Genomic DNA, 14,540 nt, shown 5'->3' with positions numbered 1-14,540 from the left:
GATAGATCTTACAATAAAAAATTCATTAGTGCTATAATCTCAAAATTGACAAATTTGGACTTCTAATACTTTACCTCTGAGTTACAGGTATGTTATTGTAGTGGAATGAGGAAAGGTGTGCTTACACACACTATTCAGACTTCACCAAATGTTATATTTCTGTTGAAACTAATAATTAGATACAGAGTTTTATTTTTTCTCCACAGGTTACTACAAAATAGGAGAAATGCTGCCTTCTGATTCAAAATCCTGCCAAATTCGTGAATTAGATATGAAGTTGTGGAAACAAGAAGGAAAAATTTCAAATGATGCATAGAGCTCAGACTTAAATTTAACGATGAAATATACTAGAAATGGCTGCTATACTGAAATCTGTATTGTATTTAATTGGATTTGGTGGCTTTGGTTATGTGTTAATGAAATTAACACCCCAAAATAATGAAGTTGCTTTAAAGGTAAGAGATTTAGACAAAGGCTATCTACATTGAGTTTATTAGGATCTTTTCATGTTATTGTGCGACACCTCCTGGAGAGCCAAGGCCTACCAGCTGACTGTTGGTCTCATGTCCACATGCCTCGACTAAGGTGAAGTCATTCAACCGATACAGGATGAAGTGTGGTCGGTATGATGATACCCCAGCCATTATAACTGGCTTGCAAAAGTGGATTTTGCTATGCATTGTCATAGCTCTCCAAATTTATCACAGTGCTGTGTGGGCACCGGTCCCGTATATGGCCAGTATTTCATGAGAAAATTCTTCTTCCCCTGTAAATACACAAATCAGCTCTTATTCAGCAGTACAAGTAGTAGGAAATGAAGATAGGTCTCGTCTTCTGAATTATGGTTTCTTTATTGTTTTCCCTCTTCTCCCTTGCGTTTTGAGTGATTTTGTTTTTTGCACTATTCACTAAACAGACACATGCTGGCACTTCATAACATGGGGTTAACATGATGTCATCCTTTCAAAAAACATATGCCATCACATTGGCAACTGACGAACATCTATGTCCTAGCAGAATTCGAACCTATGACCATAGTTTTCAAGCAATATAGAAATTTTAGGCAAATTTCGAAAGTACTTGTAGGTAGACTATATCAAACGAAATTGCTATATTCGTTAATGTTAAATTTTTTGTATGTATTATTGTAAAACAAGTACTGTTTTTGTGTAAAAGTGATTTGTATAACTACTTGAACTCTTGTTGCTCAAATGCAGCAATGAATTACAGAGCTTACTACAAAACTAAATTTCGCTATACTGGAGAATTACCACGGTCACTTTGAACGGTGCCGTTACGTTTACCACCAAATTTAAGTAAATACATAATGTCACCAACATAAGAACATGACGTTGGTGTGTGGCGTAGTTGGCGGGAGAAATTATTTTTTCTCTCTCTCTCTCTCTGCCTCCTTCATTCTGAACATTACTGAGAGATAGCACCAGTGTTAGCTGCAAAGTGTATTTGCGCAAATAAATTGCAAGTAGATTACGTGACTTATTACGTGTCTTAGATGAGAGTCTCGAGACAAAACAGTTTTGAGCTATATTTCTTTTTTTTCCTCTCTCTGTCTACCTCCTTCGTTCTGAACATTATTGAGAGATAGCACCACTGTTAGCTACAATGTGTATTTGCATAAATATTGCGAGTAAATTATGACGAGTGCCTTAGATGAGAGGCTCGGGACAGAAACAGTTTTGCTGTAGCGCATGCGCGGACCTCTCATGTAGTGGGAGCGTGATCCTTACTTGAATTTATTTTTGCGTGTAGATTGCAGATTAAATTATTGAGATCCCTTCTTGCTCCGGTTACAGACCTTGCATTTACGAAGTTTAGGTTAGGTTAGCTTAGTTTTGGTTAGGTTAGCTTTGGTTAGGTTAGCTTGATTTCATTCGTCCATGTAGTAGTTAAAATTATATAATATGACAGTTTTTGATTCGTAATATTGATAAAAAAATAATAGGCCTATAATGAAAGCGGTGAATAATTTCATTGTCCCTAAAATTTTTTTCGTAAAAGGCTAGGTATTTTTCTATAGGCCAGAAATAAAACAGCAACGCCGTCATAATTATGTACTTTACGCTTTGGCGAACATTAACCGGAAATTTACTTTCCGTCATTTTAATGATATTCTGTGAAACACACCTTTTTTCCTGTTAATTTCCTTGTGATAACCTAGTTTATGATCTTATTACATCTTCATTTTCTTTTAATGCATTAAAAAAACCGCCCATGTACTACATAAAACCTTGAACTTGACTAATGGAGTAAATTATTTAAGAATATAGTCGCGAATTTGACTACCACCATTTCGATTATATTTTGTTTGATACGGCTCGGTACGGCCCGGTGACTAGTGGCCAGCGAGTAGCGTCGACTATCAATATTGGTCTGCCGTGGGTATTATCCAGTTGTTCCCTAAATTTAAAGCTTAGTTAAAAGTTGGATCTCTGTCCGCATCATCCCTTCCCTCTTCCTCTCTCCCACCTTCCCAACATTTACATCTCCCTCTTTTCTATTTTCTGTCTTGCCTTGTGTCTGTCAACTGTTATGTTATTATATATTATAAACATACTTATTATTACATTATAAATGTGCTTACCACTGAAGTCAGCAGAATTCAAACCAGCGACCTGCTCATTCTCCAAAACAGTACTCCAAAGCTTATAGCATAAAGCCACAGAGGCAGTTGAAGAAATAATAATAATAATAATAATAATAAAGTATTCTTCATCAACTGTATTTGACTTCTTAGACTAAGCTTTCCTAAAATATAATTTTTCTAATATATTATTTTTATTTTTAATATATAAATTTTCTCTATTATTTTAACAATTACTTTGTTTCACATTGCTGTTGCTGTAATTGTTTGATTCTTAAAATTACATGTAACTAAAATTGTTTTCATTTTGGTGCTGCTATTATTATTATTATTATTATTAATTGTATATTGTTTCTGTATTTCTGTCATTTTTATTTTTGCTATAGTTCTTATACTGATTGAGTGGAAGAGAAGGCTTTATGGCCTTAACTCTGCCAGTAGAAATAAATTTATTAAATAAATAAATATTATATTATGTCACAATCGACGTAGGAGGTTAAAATGACATGTCAAGCTGTGATTAGCTAAAAATAGTAAAGTAATTAGGAAATACTAGTTACAAACAAGACAGCTTGAAGCGAACACACTTTATATTATACAGCTACAGTAATCTGCTTGTTCCTAAGGAATAAATCATGCCCTCAAATTGTGATAACTCTTCCATAATTTGTTCAGTTACATCATGATGTGTTACGAAATGTTGCACTGTTTTTAAAGTAGTAACAGGGTCATTTAAGAACACAAGGTTATTGGAGGGAATTGTTTTTTTACATTACCGTATAAATAATGTTTCATATGGTTTTAAAATACGGTTATGTAAGTGTTGTTGTTGTTAACTTATGCTGAGTTTTTGGCAGTAAAGCCATTAACTCTCTTGCTTTCCAATATTTCTTACACATAGTGGGTTTAGAGGAAAGGGCTGGACATCACTAAAGATGATTCTGATCCATTTCTTCTTGAAAACTGCACAATGGACAAAGTGGTGGGCTGAGAAAGTTGTTGTATTTTGGGGGAATTATGAAAATTGGCTAAATCCACTTGACTGGTCTTTCTATTTATCTGAAGATGAGGGTAGAGCTAGAGCTAGTCTTCGAAATATTATGAATTTCTATATTCATCACTGGAGATGGATAAGTCTTATCTACAACTTTTCTTATTTAATTATGTTTGAGAGAAAAGAATCTTCATGCTTCATAATATGGATGGGAATTTAGTGGTTCATGAACTGGAAGTGCTTCGAAACTTTCCTCCAACGGCGAGAGATGGGGCTGTGATTTACAGTGCAGGTCTCTTCGTATCAGTTGTTCTGTACCATACATATCAAAGCAATTGAAGAAGTCAGAAGCAATGGGGTATAAGAGCACTTTAGTTAGTTTTGAGAAAATGTGATTGAAAATGTTTAAGCTTTCGTAAATTCCGTGAAGTTTTCATTTTAGTCTGCTACTATGAAACATGATTACTATGATTTTATACAGTCATTCAAACTTTAAATGTTTTCTTCACCTGACTTAGGCCACCTGCATTCCATTGCAATATATTAAGCTTCTTCTGGCTCCCAATCAGAGATTTGAATAAGGAGCTATACTTACTGGCTTTTAAGGAACCCGGAGGTTCATTGCCTCCCTCACATAAGCCCGCCATTGGTCCCTATCCTGAGCAAGATTAATCCAGTCTCTTATCATCATATCCCACCTCCCTCAAATCCATTTTAATATTATCTTCCCATCTACGTCTTGGCCTCTCAACTAATACTCTATATGCATTTCTGGATTCGCCCATACGTGCTACATGCCCTGCCCATCTCAAACGTCTGGATTTAATGTTCCTAACTATGTCAGGTGAAGAATACAATGCATGGGTCATTCCACGAAAATGCGACATTTTCACGAAAAATAAAAATCTCACGAATCTCTTCTTGTTATATGTCATTTTTTTCGTTATGATCAGAATTTTTTGAATCTGATAACACTCATGTGTAACAACACGTATGTGGGAGAAAAAGCGCCAAGAAGTCTGTGGTTTAAGAGCGCGAAACTATCTACTAGAAATCACATATTTGAATGCACATTTAAGGCAAATAAATAATTACTTCGGTATGTTAAATGCAATTAATAATGACGTGCGGACCTTTGTTAATAATTACAATGCATAGAAACCGTAATACAATGATTATTTCGTGCTTGATTGCAATTATTACAAAGAAATGTTGAGAGTTTGTGTGTCATGCTCAAATGGACATTTGTTTATATTTCTTCAAAACCATTTCATTTTTTCATGTTTCATAAATGTAAAAGTGAGACACATCACATAACAATCAACTTCTTATATGGACAACATTTTGATTTATGTATGTATTCTACAAGAAAAACACGTGACACACGTAACACAATGACTGTGACACACGAACAAAAATGTTATGTTCGTGTATCACTAAGGTTTATCTTAAAATCCAGTTACAATTTTTGTTGTTATTGTAAGTCTTTACGTCTAAACATAATTAGTAGTGGAATTTCAAATACTTATTGTTGATTTAGATAATTGTGTGTGCGTGCACACGCACTTGTGCGTTTTTTTTCAATGTACATAAACTGTAGGTTAAACACTCTTGAAAATATGTGTTCCATAACTGTTGTAAGGGGGAAAGGAACTGGCCACGTTATCCCATTATCTCCTGGCCTAGTTGCCTCATAAGTGGTGCCTTCTTGGTATCACTTGTGAGGTTTACACATGTCTTTGGACAGACTAAACAACAGCTGTTGTAAAAATATAGTGTGTAGGCCTAAAATTAGCATAAGACAATTTCTGCCTAAAGTTCTATAAAATATTATTTTTTTTAATTCCTTGAATTAAAAACCTACAAAAATTGGTTTATGTTAATTTATTTCATATAAAAAACAAGCTTATGCAGTACATTTATATCGTAAATAGGTAGCCACCATACCAGGCCTATGTATAAATAAATTGGTGTAATTATTTGCACATTACGTAAATGGTACTAAATTTCTGATGTTAATTTAAAATCGTTGTATTTAATGACATTAATTAACTTACCCTAGGTATCATTCAGCAATTCTAAAAGTTAGGCCTTTTTAAATCTATATTAATTCTTCTATTGATATAAATATTAATACATTTTGAACATTTTTTGATAGTATTTTCAAGAATTTAAGTTGGGCTGGTTACTTGGTTGGGTTTTTTCCGAGATTTTCTCCAACCATAAGGCGAATGTCAGGTAATCTTTGACGAATTCTCGGCCTCATCTCGCCGAATACCATTTCGCTATCACCAATCCCATTGACACTAAATAACTTAGTGGTTGATACAGTGTCATTAAATGACCAATTAAAAAAAAGACGTCAAATATGGGCTACACGTGAAGTTACAAAATCCTATGGTGGCGAAGAATTTAAAGTGTCTGTGATGTCTAGGGAAGGGAAGTACTACAGATGGCTGACATATTAGTATATTCATCACGTGACATTACACAGGAAATATCACCACATATGGTTGTAAACAACCATAGATATTTTAAATTTAAAAGTGTATTTTAGTGCAATCTAGTATTGTTTTGTATAATAAGGACTGTAGGCATAGTGTATAAGTCTTTCATAAGAAGTGATGTATTTATAGTGCATTTAAAACAATTAGTAGGTAATCAACATGACAGAAATGTTCGTGTGTCATAACATATTTGCAATATTTTATTTCTTAATGGCACTGTTAATTTTTTTTTAAAGTTCGTGATTTAGCAGTTACATGTACTACACAAGTGTCTTAATTGTTTGGAAAACAACTGAATGCATTTATGTCATTTGGCACAATAATATGAACATTTTCCATTTTGGTAATAAATCTAGCGGCAAGAAAATGTTCGTGTGTCACACCAGACAATATTTAATATTTTTTGCATTATTAATTATTCCTTTTCATTAAGAATTTGTGTCTATATTTAGGAATGCTTATGTTAAAAGACAGTAATGTCTTTTTCATGAATTACTAAGTATTTAATTAAATATCCTGTGAAGATCATAGTTAGGAACTTAAAAAATGTTACGTGTGTCACTATGGAATGACCCGAATGCAGTTCTGTGTTGTGTAACTTTCTCCAGCCTCAGTGCAAAATAATATTTATTTTTAATTAAAATTAAAACTTCACGGAATTTACGAAAGGTTAAACATTTTCAATCATATTTTTTCAAAAGTAACTAAAGTGCAGCTATGCCTATTTGCCTCTGTCACCCTCAATTGTTTTGATATGAAGAGGCTGGCACTGTAAATCACAGCCCCATCTCTCGGCATTGGAGGGAAGTTTCGAAGCCCTTCCTGTTCGGGAACCACTAAATGCCCATCCATGCTTTATTATATATTATTTTTAATATGTTTACATTATAGAAAGAACTCTTTGTATATTATGTACTTAATCAATATTGTTGTCCTTATTTACATACATATTTTTCTTCAATCATTCCTTTTTTGTGATATTACCACATTACTTTGGACATTGCTTTTTTAGAATATTAAACATTCTTATTACACATTCATTTAATCTCTCTGTTGTACTTGATATATCCTCTATCAGCCTAACGGTACTGATACTGCTTTGCATGTTTCAGCCATCTGCCTATGATTCCTTTCTTCTTTCGTGTAATCTCACTTTATCCTCGACCTTTCTCTTATTCCCTTCATCTGTCCGGTTTCCTTCATTTATCAACCCCTCACTTTCACTTACTAATCTTTCTTTGTACTTTTTATCACATCACTACTCCCCTGCACATGTGCTTATGTCACTCTTCATTGATACATTCTGCCTTCTGTTGCTGATCTCATCACATTCCTCTTGGTTCGATGTCCTTGTTTGGCATCCGCAGATTACTTTGTCTTCCACTCCTCCCTAGTCGTTGATATTACGGGATGTATGCTGCTACCTTGATCACCTTCCACTGTTAAATTGTATACAATATATACCTGCCCCTGCATCATTTTTATTGTTCAGAAGCAAGCCATCTGTTTATATATTCAGCCATTTGTTTTCTGGATACCTTTTAAAGTTTTTAAAGCTATTTCTTTTATTTCATGTGGTATATCAGATTTCTTATTCACTTCTTATTCAGTTTGATTGTCTAGATCAGTGGTATTCAATCTTTTTTTGCTAACATACCGCCAAACTACATTGCAATTATATAAGAATTGACAAAAGACTGTGATTGATGTTGTACTAAAACTAAATTATTATTATTATTATTATTATTATTATTATTATTATTATTATTAAAGAGTAATTATTGATGCAATAATAATAGTAATCATTTACGTAAAATGGTATTCAAGCAAGAAAAAGCAAGAGCTGATATTGCAAAAGAATCTAAAGTATAATATAATGCAATCATTATCAATAAGTATAATATAATAAATATGTCAGCATTTTTACATATGTAATTGATGGGATGCATACCCCTTGAAACAACCCCACATACCTCTGGGGGTACACATACCATAGATTGAATACCACTGGTCTGGATCATCATATTCTGTTGGGATATTTAAACTTGGTGTGACTTCAGCTGTGATTATATATTTGCTTCTGTAATAAGTAATTGATGGTTTTTTTTGTTTCAGAAATATTCTGAACCACATAATGAAACATTAAGAAAACGTCAGGCTTTTGTTGATGTTCTTCGGCTGGCAGCTGAAGGTAAAGACCCAATGTATCGACAGACCAAAGAAGACATTGATGCTAAAATAGAAGCATCTAGAACGAAGAAATGATGCAACTCGTCAAATAAGAGGACATTTAGAATAGTGTCTTACGTAGATTTGTAACTTTTATTAGAGTGGTTGAAAAATTGATGGGAAGTTGTGTGTGTGTGTAGTTTATTAGTGGTCAAATCACGCATTGAACTTACAAAATGGATAAGTTAACAGTTGAAGAGTCTCGAGAATTAGTTACTGGTAGGTTACTGCGGCGTGAAACTGAACGTCAGCAGGAACTGGAACGAAAGCGCGAGAAGAAAGAACAGAGCACGTCAAGTACAGAACAGGTCAGCTATTTTATCGACACATTTGCAGATAAGAGACGTGAAATAGAGGAATCCCTAAATGCTGCTGATTTGGGTGAAGTTGATAAAAATCAACTTCCCTCTCATTTTGACAAGATTAACAAAGACATTCAATCTCTTCAGCGATTTATTTCTGCTTCAACACTGTACTTAAGAGTGTATGATATTCGTAAAGCACAAGAGGCCATTCAGAGTTTGCAGCAGAGGAATCAAGAGCTTGAAGAAAAATTGTTACCAAAAAAGAAATTTGGTTTTAAGATAAGAAAGGGAATTAGTACAACTAAGAAAGAGTCGTTTCTTCAAAAGATAGAAGACACTGTGGATTCAACATCTCTTTCGAAGGTGCCATTCAATAAGATTTTATGTGGGTATGCAGAAAACAGCTGTGGATTTTCAGGTCGAACAGGAGAGACTTTGTCACTTTCCTGCGATACGATTTGCAAGAAAGATGTAATACTGTCAAATCTTGTAGGTTGCACTATAAAATTGACTGGCCCTCCAGGTACGCTTCACATAACATCTCTACGCAATTGCAGAGTCATGTGTGGACCAGTAGCAACATCAGTGTTTATTGATGACTGTGAAGATTGTATTTTAGTTCTCGCTTGTCAGCAGTTGCGAATTCACAATACAAAGCATTGTGATTTCTATTTACATGTCACCAGTAGGGCTATTATTGAAGATTCAACGCAAGTTGGATTTGCTCCTTATAATTGGAAGTATGAGAACATGGAACAGCATTTTAAAATAGCAGGATTGGACGTGAATAGAAATAACTGGGACTTGGTGGACGACTTTAATTGGTTGGCAAGTGATAAACCTTCTCCAAATTGGCACATTTTGAAGGCTGATGAAAAGAAGGACTGGGTATGATGAATAAACAAATGAAGTTTGTATGATAATGTGAAACTAAAACAAGAAAATGTTAAAGAGTAAAATTTCAGTTGCGAAAAATAGGAATGTAGATTAGTTTTTGGGCCTTCCACTACTGCTCATGGAATTGATACTGCATATGAAATATTTCCTTTTAAAAATATGTATGCCTACAGAATTAAATTATTTTGAATTGTTTTACTGCTTCTGTTAACATTGTTTCCAGTTAAATCTGATGAAAAATATTTGAATACACTTTTATTTATGTTGCTTTCAAATTATGCCTTTTATGTTTTGTTATTGACGAAGTTTGTGACAGGTGATGATGTGGAGTGAAAGCTGTGCTGTTTTATGTCCTAGTCCTAAGTTCTGAAAACACAGTTGTCTAATATATATAAAACAAGATAAATATAAATAACATATTAGCCAAATAGTAAATAGTGTGCAAGTACAATAGTTTGTTAGATCAGAGTGTGTCTAAAGTTACAGGCCACCTTAAAAAAAAAATTAAGCAAGCTAAGTACTTCTTGTCTGTGAGTACTTTATAGGTATGGTTTCAGCATTGCAAAGAGTACTTATTTAAAAATTATTAACCTTCATGTATGAAACATCTGCTTCCATTGAAATGGTTTTCATGAAAAAATTCAGAACCGCAGTGCACAGTATTTATGTATATAAACAGAGTGACTCACTCACTACTTCATTAATATTATTAGTTTTGAGTGAAAATTTATAAGCACATTGCAAAGCAGATATTTCATATTGTGCTGAAAATGGACTCCTTCAATAACCAAACACTTTGCGACCTGACATTCCAAATTTCTGTATATACATATTGACTGCAATCTGTTGGAATATAGTTCCTTTGAAAATTGAAGGGTTGATAGGAAAAACAACCCATGTCAAAAAAAAAAAAACACTTTTTTCAGGGGAGTGAAAAAAACATTATATCTCGTTATGTAAAAAGGATAAGAAACTTGAAGTATAGATATAAATACCCCAATGCTTTATAAATATATTGCTTGTATTTTAAGCATACACAGACGCCACATGATTTTAGCTTTCCATTAGTACCAATATCTCATTTTCGGCTAGAACTGACATGGGTTGTTTTTCCTATCAACCCTTCAATTGCAATTGTGCAAGGCTACTTTCTGTACATTTCTCTCTCATAGGAGAGACTAGCAATGTTAAATATCTTGGTGGTCTGAAAATTTTTTGAGATTGAGTTAAAAAAGCTTTAATTTTTTTCCCCTGCTTTCATTTAAGATGTGACGCATTGCACCACTTTGTTGAAAATAACTCTGAGTTCATCTGCTCAGGGATTTACAAACTGATTAACAATTTTGGAGGCAAACTTATGTGGTAAAAAAAACAACTGAAAACTCTCCTACAGAACAAAGGATACCATACACATGGATTTTTTTTGCACGTTATATGAAATTCCTTCTCTCCATTCACGCATGTTTTGAGAGTTTGTGTAGCTGCTTAAATCAAATGCTTCATTTGTAAAGAAAGTTACGTCCAAAACCGCAGGAATTTTAGCACAGACAAGTCATTATAGAGAGTACAAATTAGTAGGATGAGAGGGAGATCTGTGTACAGGATTAAAAAAAGGTGGGTCTATGTGTAATTAAATTTTCATTCCAAACTAAAACTCGTTATTTTGTTTAACAGTTCACGTCTGTTGCTGAGGAAATGTCGGAACTATAGCTCGCCAAAGTAAATTCTGCACATAGCGTTATCGGAATGGAATGTGGAGGTAAATACAGTTGCCATGTAGGTCATTTTCAACATGTGCATATAGTTTAAAATAAACAAGTAAAAGCCAAAGGTAAATTTCCTATAAAACGAATATCCCCCTCCCTCACAAGTCTTCATATATTAATTTCATTTTGTATTACCTCAATTTCTGCCACATATTATTTTCTCTGTCAAATTTGCGTGTTTGTTGTAATGCTTTCTTTAAAATACATTACCATTCTCTAAACTGCAGTAGGAAAACTATTGGGTATGACTGTACAGGTCTCCTATTGTTACCGTCTTCCACTAGAATACTATTTCAGCTACCCCTCTTGGCATGCAAACTTGACTTGGCCAGGCTGTAATGAATTTTTATAAAACTTTCTCAATAAAATGGAGATGCTACACATTATACATCTACATACAGCAGTGAACTGTGTGCATGTGTAACATACTGAATAGACCATAATTACAAGTTTATTCTAGCAGATTTGAGGCTAAAGAACAAAGTTAAATTTCTCAATTCTGTAGTCTCTCTCTTATGTTGCTGATCTTTTTGAGGATTTTAAGTTATATGGGGCCAGTCTCTTACACATTCGCAATGAACTTTCTTTCACTATTGTTACAATAATTGAATTTTTGTTTATTTTAAGAAATGTGACACTGCGATTGTTGTTTCCTCAAAATACACACTTTCTCTGCAGGACTTAAGAGGGTTATTCTCATCTGATACTTTACGTTTATTGTTTTGCTCCTTTTGTGTCACTCCCTTCTTCCTCTAATCTTTCTAACACTTTTGATCATACACCAAAAGAATAAGTATTATTATAGCAAAAATACCATAAGAACACAGCCACAAAATAACAATGAAAATAATTGCTATGTTATAAGTACTGTACTTGTTGCACCTTTGTCACGTTTCGAGCAACTCACCAGATCTCCTGACTACAATCACCTTGAACAAATGTGGCAACAGTGCGCTGTTTCGTTACTTCAAATTGATAGGTTTGAAATGGTTACCATAGAGACCAGGTAAAACAAGAGAACTGACAATCCCTCTTTGATTATAGCTAGACTACACGTATAATATCACTAGTGCTTTTTTTCTGGAAACATTCACTGGCACAACAGAATTGAAAGTTTAATTGGAACATAACCCTGCAGTAGATAGATTGTAATTTATGAGTAATTCATCTAGGAACAGCTACTTTTGCATCCTGAACCCTACACACAAAATCAGTAATGTACGAGTACCTTAATTTATGGAAAAAAATGTAATAATTATTATTGGTGGTGGTGGTGGCAGCAGCAACAACAACAACAACATATTTGGGACTAAGAGGGATGAAGTTGCACAACTCAGAATTGCACGCATTGTATTCTTCACCTCACGCAATTAGGAACATTAAATTCAGACATTTGAGATGGGCAAGACATGTAGCACATACGGGCAAATCTAGAAATGCATATAGAGTGTTAGTTGGAACCTGAAGAAGAAGAAGACCTTTGGAGATGCCAAGATGTAGATGAGAGGATAATATTAAAATGGATTTGAGAGAGGTGGGATATGATACTAGGGACTGGATTAATCTTGCTCAGGATGGGGACTGATGGTGGGCTAATGTGAGGTGGCAGTAAACCTTTAGGTTGTCTAAAAGTCATTTGTAAGTAAATACGTATTAGTATTACAGAGTGATCTGTCTGGGAAGATATAAAGTAAAAATGCTGTAATATGGGATTCAGCAAACTTGGTGCTGTAATTTGCTTGCAGGTGTCTGGGGGAGCTGCACAGATCCCAGAGAGCTGAAGGAGCTTTTACAGTGGACTGCAGCAGATCAGGGATCTATTATGCATGTAGCTCCCTCGGACAGATGGCACTGTGGTGGGTGGAGGTATCTGCAATCTTCAGGTTATTACAAAATGGAGCAGAATGTAGTATGTGATTTGCGAACAAATCCCATCAATCTGAGGGGTCTGCAGAATATCAACAGGGAGACTAAACATTAGTATAATAATCACTGCGTAAACAGACGGCTTTGTGTTTCTTATTCCCTGTGTACTGTATTGAAGTGCATAAATGAAGTTAAAAATGAGAAAAAGGTCTGATGCATAAAGATGGGAAAGACTTTCAGAAAATTGCTGCTTATTTGAAAGTCTTGTGTGAGAAATCATCTTCCTGACGAGTATCAGGTCGAGTGGACTGTTATGGTCTTGTTTACTTTCCATCTCTTTTGAGATCTGCCAATGGATCTTTTTCACCTCAGTCTATAATTTAAAATTGCCTTTGGAAATCTGTTACTGCTATGTTACAAGTATTTGATGACGTGTTTTTTTTTTTTTTTCCAGTTTTCTTGTTGTCGCCAAATGTATTCCATCACTGGTCCAGCCTTGAGTTCCTCCATGATATCCAAATTCTGTTTGTGGTCGAATTTAGTGTATCCTGCATTCCTCATGAATCTCATCTCAGAAATATAACCAGTAATTATAAAGAATCAAAAGCATAAATGATAAATTATGGAAAGAACAGTCTACTGCTACCTCTAGAAAAAACAGAGCAATGGTTAGGATGGAAAAAAAATTGAACATCTACATGTGACAAGAGAAACTTATTAAGCTGTAAATGTGTAGTATTTATTATTATTATTATTATTATTATTATTATTATTACTACTACTACTACTACTACTACTACTACTATTTTTTTATGTTCGTGCAGTGAGTGATGATAACTTCCGCTTAAATTTAACGTTTTTATTCTCAGTACTTTTCAGAATTTAATAATATAATAATAATCCGTGGCGCTACAGCCCTTGAAGGGCCTAGACCGACCAGCCGACTGCTGGCCTCACGCCCACATGCCGAAGCAGAGATGGACCATCATCCAACCAGAATGGAGGTATCGTGTGGTTAGCACGATGATCCCCCCCAGCCGTTATAGCTGGCATTCGGAACCGGATTTCGCTATCTATCGTAGCTCCCCAAGTGCATCATGATGCTGGGTGGGCACCAGTCCTATACACTGGCCGAAATTTCATGAGAAAATTTCTTCCCCCATGAGGACTCGAACCAGTGCGCATTCCGTAATGTGAGTCCTAGGCAAGATGCCTTAGACCATGACGCTATGGCGCGGGACGAATTTAATAATAATAAATTTATTTATTCTGGTGGTATTAAGTCATTAGGCCCTTCTCTTCCACATTAGTTTATGACAAAATTAATAACAGCAAAATCCCATCCCATAGCAAAAAATGCAAAGCTGTCTTAAA

At 34.5% G+C, this 14,540-nt stretch overlaps 1 protein-coding gene across 1 annotated transcript; it reads left to right on the top strand.

Annotated features, from left to right (window-relative positions):
* Window positions 1-311: 311 nt before the first annotated feature.
* Window positions 312-11,980, top strand: Tbcc (Tubulin-binding cofactor C). The gene is made up of 2 exons (XM_069830633.1): window positions 312-455; window positions 8,219-11,980. The coding sequence occupies exon 2, from the start codon at window positions 8,509-8,511 to the stop codon at window positions 9,529-9,531; it is 1,023 nt and encodes a 340-aa protein (XP_069686734.1). The 5' UTR covers window positions 312-455; window positions 8,219-8,508; the 3' UTR covers window positions 9,532-11,980.
* The last annotated feature ends 2,560 nt before the right edge of the window (window positions 11,981-14,540 follow it).

Source organism: Periplaneta americana, chromosome 7 (genome assembly GCF_040183065.1).
Source record: "Periplaneta americana isolate PAMFEO1 chromosome 7, P.americana_PAMFEO1_priV1, whole genome shotgun sequence".
Taxonomy (NCBI): Eukaryota; Metazoa; Arthropoda; class Insecta; order Blattodea; family Blattidae; genus Periplaneta; species Periplaneta americana.
This window is presented reverse-complemented; position numbering and strand designations above follow the sequence as displayed.